Here is a 6,423-nt window from a genome sequence, read left to right as displayed (position 1 = left end):
AAAATGTTTGATGTCTTTATTTGTTTATTTTATTTCATATGGTACAAATACAGTCAGTGTATGAAGAGTTTGATTTTGTACAAGGTATGAGTGTCTTGTGTTACCTACACAGTACTCAATTACATAGTGTACAGTGACCTCAAGCCAGGGCAGAGACTTTTTAAGTCTGAGCTCATTTATCGTAGAGCATCCCTAGGGACAAGATTTCATTAGAATCTCTTTTCTCAAATATGGCATCCATCCGCAGGCCATGATGACTCAGGACCATCCTACTTTTGGGTCCATTCCATTGTCTTTGAACACTTAAATCGCAAAAAATTGTCTTTAATATTATTTAGAACATGCTGGTCCATATAGTCGTTCAGGCAACAGAACTGTACTTAAAAGTGGGGCAATGGTTTCCCTCAGGAATGCATCCTCATTTATACAGCCCTGAAACAGACTCCTGTTTTTAACACTGTTATACTCTGAAACTGGTGTTTCCCAGCCCTGATCTTGGAGTACTAAGTTCCAACATTACATATGTCTCCCTAATTAAACTCAGCAGCTGGTTTGCGAAACTCCCTGACTTTTTTCTGAAATGGGGGTATCAGAGGAAGATATCCCAAATCTGTACTATTAGGGGTACTCCTGGACCACAGTTGGAAAACACTGCCCTAAAACATTGAAACCTTTCATATGCTGCTTAGATTTGTTGCACAGCATGTGAATCACAAACAGCACGTGAATTCAAAAACTCTGAACAATGCGACTGGTTTTCCGGGCCTCTGCTTTAAGCTCGCCGAATGTTTCAAAGAACTGCTCCATCTCCTGTTGCAGAGTGGCGTTCCGTCTGTCAGCATCTGCACGGGCTCGCTCTACATTTCGCATCTTGATCTCGGCCACACTGACCCAGCGTCGCTGCTGCTCCAGAGTTGAGCGGAGCCCTGCAACTTCCCCCTGAAGTACCTTGTTCCTCTGCTCCAGCCTGAAGACAGAGAAGAGAATGTGGTAAACTTACTGTGTTCATGCACACTCATTCATCTAGTGTTTCTCAACCGTGTTACTGGAGGCACACCAACATGGCACATTTTCAAAATCTTCCTAATCAAATACACCTGATTCAACTCAGCTTGTTAGTAGAGACTCGGAGACCTAAAATGGAAGGGTCTGGAGAGCTACTTTCCTGAACCATTCAAATCCAACCTTGCTCTTGGAGAGCTACCTTCCTGCACTGTTCAGACCCAACCCTGTTTCAACACACCTGCATGTAATTTTTTAAGTCATCCCAAACACCTTCATTTTGCTGGTTCCAGTGTGTTTGATAAGGATTACTGCTAAACTCTTCAGGACAGTAGTTCTTTATAGTAGAGTAGAGCAGGGTTTCTGCCTCTGCGTTAATGTAATGACAGTGCCAGAGATTTGCAATTTTCCCTTACAAAACAATTGTGGTATAAAGACAATTGATGATGTGATCTTACCTGTTCATTTTTGCTTCATACTCTGCCTTTTGCCTGGTCATCTGTTGACGAAGCCCTGCAACGAGGCACTGCATGGCATGGGAGACTGGAAAACCTAAGGGCTCTTGAGGAGCACTTGGCAAAAAGACTTCACTGCTGCCGGTGCTTAAAGGGGCATCTGTGGGAGCAGATGATGAGGCAGGGGAGTTAGGGCGAAGGTCTTCTTCACCAGAGTCCATTCTGAATGAGTGGAACTGTACTGGAGAACCATGGCATGGGCTTGCTGCTCCACCGCTTCCACTGCCCCCTTCCAAAGGCACAATCTCACAGGAGGACCAAGAGCTGGTGCTCTCAGCCATGCTGGCAGTACCTTTGGCCTCCTTGTCTTCTGTATATCGCTCCTCAGTAACTATGTTGTCATAGACAGATAAGGTACTATCCTGGACTTCACTGCTGCCTCCACTCTCCCCTAGCGCTCTCTCTGGACTCCAGCTGGGTTCTTCTATGTCAGGCCAGCTCCTTGACTGCACACAAATTTCAACCCCAGCTTCCAGCACTTTGGTCATAGATCGGCAGGCAGGTGGTGGGGTGGAGGGTGTAGGTACATGTCTTTTAGGGAGATATTCTTGTGCTGAGCTGTGTTGACTGAGGTTGTCATAAATCAGAGTAGAACTGGTTGGTGAAGAATCATCTTGAAGCTGTCTCTCTGTGTCTGATAGATGAAGGTTAATGTTTTTTTCACAAGGGCTTTGAAAAGACCCTCTCCTCTCTGTGGTTAGTGGTAGAGAGTTTACCCGTGGACAGGCTACAGTCTGATCTAGAAGGGTCACGTGATCTTTGCCAAGCAGAGGTTCCCTCTGGTGGGAAGGTGGTTCATGCACCCATTCCACAAGGTTACTGTGTCTTTGTTTTTGGTGGACGGCTTGCAAAGATGTTTCAGGAGGGTTGCAGTTCTCTCTGGAGAAGAGCAAGCTGTGCTCACGGATCAGTTCAGACATTAGATGTTGCACAACTGCTGCCCCTAGTGTAGGAGAGAGTGACGTTTAAGTGTGTGGTCCACAGCCATGTGGCAAACAGCGTCACAATTATCTGACCTCACAAGCAAATGAGCAGATACACTAACTTAAAGGTGCAATGTGTGATTTTAGCGACATCTAGTGGTGAGGTTGCGAATTGCAACCAACAGAAGTTACGGTGGCCGACAGGAAAATATGTTGTCGTCTGAGACAGCAGAGAGTAGCAGTAAGCCAGTTAAGAGGTTTCTTTACAAATATAAATTAAGAAATGATGTTTACTTAATTATTGAGATGGTCCTCACTGCAGAGCACGAAATCCAGGGGGAGGAGTTGGATCCAGATCCAACTCCTCCCACCTTACATATACCTAAACCTACCCATCTCCACCCCCTGATCCCTAAACCTACCAATCTCCACCCCTTAGTTCTGGATCCAACTCCGCCCCCTGGATCTCGTGTACTGCAGTGAGGTGCTACTGTAATTATTCAGTAAAACTGTTATTGCGATTATTATTGTTACTTGTTCATCATTGTGTCATTGTTTTATTCTCTGACTTTAGCTTGCTTCTTTGCACGAAGAACAACATAGTGACGAAACACGTTTGTCCATTTAGGGCTACTGTAGAAACATGTTGGCGCAAAATGGCTATTTCAATGTAAGGGGACCTGCGGTGTATGTAGATAGAAATGGCTTATTCTAAGGTAATATAAACATAACAGTTCATTATGTAAGGTCTTTATACACCACTGAAAACATAGTTATGTATATGATATTGTATTTCTGTCAACAGATCCTCCTAAATATTACACAATGCACCTTTAAGATGTATCTAAATCTCAGAAAAGTCATTAACCCATTGCCTCAGACCATTTTTATCGACATCTAAATATTGCTCACCTCCAATGATACTTTCTGGGTCCTCTGCTTTAGGCCGGAGAATATTTGGCCCGAAAACAGTTGCCAAGTTCTGGATACTCATCTTGTTGACGTTGGAGTATGATTGGACATCATTTAAGAATCTGGAACAAAGATGTGTCATAGCAGTGTTATCTGACATGAGCCATGACTAAAGACTAGACAGTTCATGGCAAATTAGGTTAAAGCTCCAAATGCCAATATCTAGATAATGAAAACCAAGTGAAACAAATAGATGAAACAAAATTATCTTACTGGCAGATGTATTTCAGGAGGTTGAAGTTTGCTACAGGCAGCTCATAAAGGAGACTCTTCAAATCTTGCAAACCCTGAAGTTCAGGATGAGATTATAAGAAACAAAATTACTGTCTGCCCTTAAATGTCCAGAATGTAATCATATTGTCTTAGCACGAATAGGACCGTGCTCTTCTTTGAAGTGAGTGAGATAGTTGACTATACCTTTTCTCTGTCTGAGGGGATTCTTTTGCCACATATAAGAAACTCCTCATAGCGGGAAAATGGCACCAGAGGTTCAGGCAGCTCCCTGAGGTATAGCTTCAGCAAAGATGCCACTGTGTGGACATCTGTGCTGCTGAGAGAGCAAACATGTATTCACTACAAGAGTAAATTCACTTACACAAGTATTTGTACAAATTTATCTACTTGCTAATATTCACACACACACATGTTAGGTTTTGATATCTTTGTGGGGACTCTCCATAGACATAATTAATTTTCCATTCAATTATTATTATTATTATTATTTTTTTTTTATGTTGCAGTGGTGGGCAAAATTTTGACTTGAATCTGCGCCATTTTAATTCATAAGTTGCATTAAATTGACCATGTCCAACATGAAGTTAAATTATAATTGTAGGCAGTGCAATTCACTGAATTACAATTAAAATAAATTATTCAGATAATTGTATTTTGGGAAATAGTGTTTTTTGCACTTGGCACCATTGCCCACACATTGGAGTACAAATGTCTATTTATGACATTTCATACAGATATGTCTATCAGTAAGGCCTATAAAACTTTCAAAATTCAAGACTTAATTATTCAAGATGTACATTATGCTGATTTAAACATTATCTCTGCTGTATCTGTACCGATTAATGTCAATCTCTTACCTGTCAAAAGATGGTTTCTCCCCAGCATCAAAAGCTTCCTGCAGCTCTTTAACCAGCGTAGCCTGGCCGGGCTGCCTGAAGAGTCCCACCTCTGTGAGCCCATGCTCTCGGATAAAATCAACACACTGCTCTACCACCAGAGGAGCCATGTGATCCCCATACCTCCTCTCATACAGGACTGTCTCCTCCAACCTTTGACCAAACACACCTGTGATGATAAAATACAGGTATAGAGTTATCAATGACAGACCCCTTTAGCTTTTCACCTAATTTTGTCAAAGGATATGTGCTGAAATAGTGAGAGGACTCACTATAAATGCAGTTAACCTCAAAAGCGAAAACAAATATCCTGTTGAGTCCGCAGAGAAAGGACAAAATGCATCAAACGATAATAATTTTCGGCTTAAAAGTGCCTTTAGGATTAATGCACGCTGCTGCTGCACTGCACCAAAATCTACCTCTGTGTGTGATGGTGTGCCCTCTCCCTGCCTAATATTTAATACTCACGTCTTCTGAAGCTCAGCACCCTTTTTATCTTCCTGTAAGCAGAGTGAGACAGATAGCTTCCAGTCCGCTGGATTGTCTGCTTGTTTTCAGGCATCTTTTCTTTTATCCGTCTGTCTTTTTTTTTGGGACACACTTCCACTATCCTGACCTCAGTAGCAATCCTGAAACTGGCACCGAACGATTGTCATCAATGAACCTTAATCCCTTTTGCTCATGTTTTACAAACTTGTTTAGTCTAGGACTGGATGTTCCTTTCTCTCCTTCCTCCTCCCTTTCTCTCGCTCTCCTGTCAGCAGGTAAGGCTTAGCACTCAAGAGAGGCTCTCTCTCTCTCTCTCTTTCTCTCTCTCTCACTGATGTGCAACAGTGACCCTCCAGCTCAGATATGCATGCTTATCGGATATATCAGCATTCCAAATCAGATGACAGTCCTCATTCTGAAAGAGGAGGCATTGTTCAAGTGCACACCTCTCATTTTCAGCACATTTCAGTAAAAAGTATTCCTTCAGTTTCAATTCTGAAAGTTCCAAAGTTGAAGGACAGAAGCTTAGCAAAGGTTTTTATCACAACAAAGTATTTGTCAAAAACAATTTGGTGTCCTTAGTCCAGGGAAAAAAGAGACAACCGGTTTAATTTGTCCCAGTTCAATATACGTCCTGATAGAACACACTGTTGTCCCTTTAGTGCTCGACCTCTTCTACCGTGACGGTTGCTTCCTGCGGGAGCTCACCGATGTACCACCTGGTGCTTTTCAATAAAATGGGTAGAAGTCTGGTATAAAGTTGATGTTCCCTTTGACGCCGCCTCTGGAAGTGGACGTCTCAGTCATATGCCACTGTTGACAGTGACATCAACAGAGACATGTCTGTGTTCGCCTCTGAAGGGGAGGTTATGTTTGTCTGTACTTAATTGTCCAAAGTTTCCAGTGACGTGAGTCAGCACCTCCTTGGTTTACTGTTAAATTAAGTCTGCCGCCTTAATTACAAGGGAGGAATTACAAACATTGTTACACTTTCTCTCTCTTGCTGTGTCATTCACTGCTGTTGATTGTTTATACTATCTTTCCCTTACTCTTTCTTTGCCAGTTTTCTGTCTGCTTTTTCCCAAACGTCTTGTCTGTATTAAGCTACTCCACTAGAGGGTTGCTGGAGTCTGGTTTTCCTTTTTCTGCCCCCTCACCATGAATCATTAACACCACAAAACACAAATTGACTAAAAATAAATGAGCTAGAACTTTCTGATGGTCACTTTCAGTTATATCTCCCTTTCTTTCTCTCTGTCCCTGTGTACCTCACATGGCCTGCTTCCAAGACATTTCCATTGGACACAGATGAACACACCCCTCCAACCCTTTTTATACATTTGTGCCCGGTAACTTGCCCCCCCCCCGATGAGATTCCCAGTCTAAAATGGA

General features: G+C 42.5%; 1 protein-coding gene across 1 annotated transcript; it reads right to left on the bottom strand.

Annotated features, from left to right (window-relative positions):
- Positions 1-35: 35 nt before the first annotated feature.
- Positions 36-5,128, bottom strand: LOC308705184 (rho GTPase-activating protein 24). The gene is made up of 7 exons (XM_081390078.1): positions 5,011-5,128; positions 4,504-4,711; positions 3,830-3,962; positions 3,626-3,699; positions 3,353-3,474; positions 1,461-2,460; positions 36-967 (listed from the first exon to the last, which is right to left on the bottom strand). The coding sequence occupies exons 1-7, from the start codon at positions 5,102-5,104 to the stop codon at positions 730-732; spliced, it is 1,869 nt and encodes a 622-aa protein (XP_081246204.1). The 5' UTR covers positions 5,105-5,128; the 3' UTR covers positions 36-729.
- Positions 5,129-6,423: the final 1,295 nt, after the last annotated feature.

This window comes from Scardinius erythrophthalmus, assembly GCF_964197995.2.
Source record: "Scardinius erythrophthalmus genome assembly, chromosome: 17".
Taxonomy (NCBI): Eukaryota; Metazoa; Chordata; class Actinopteri; order Cypriniformes; family Leuciscidae; genus Scardinius; species Scardinius erythrophthalmus.
The sequence above is the reverse complement of the archived record's forward strand: the minus strand, read 5'-3'. Positions and strand labels throughout refer to the sequence as shown.

What these genes read in the sequence shown, in the direction of transcription:
- LOC308705184 (XM_081390078.1), bottom strand. Translation starts at nt 5,104, where the DNA reads ATGCCTGAAAACAAGCAGACAATCCAGCGGACTGGAAGCTATCTGTCT. An exon ending in GGTGCTGAGCTTCAGAAGAC is followed by an intron (nt 4,712 to 5,010) that starts GTGAGTATTAAA and finishes TTATCATCACAG; the next exon opens with GTGTGTTTGGTCAAAGGTTG. An exon ending in GAGAAACCATCTTTTGACAG is followed by an intron (nt 3,963 to 4,503) that starts GTAAGAGATTGA and finishes TTGCTCTCTCAG; the next exon opens with CAGCACAGATGTCCACACAG.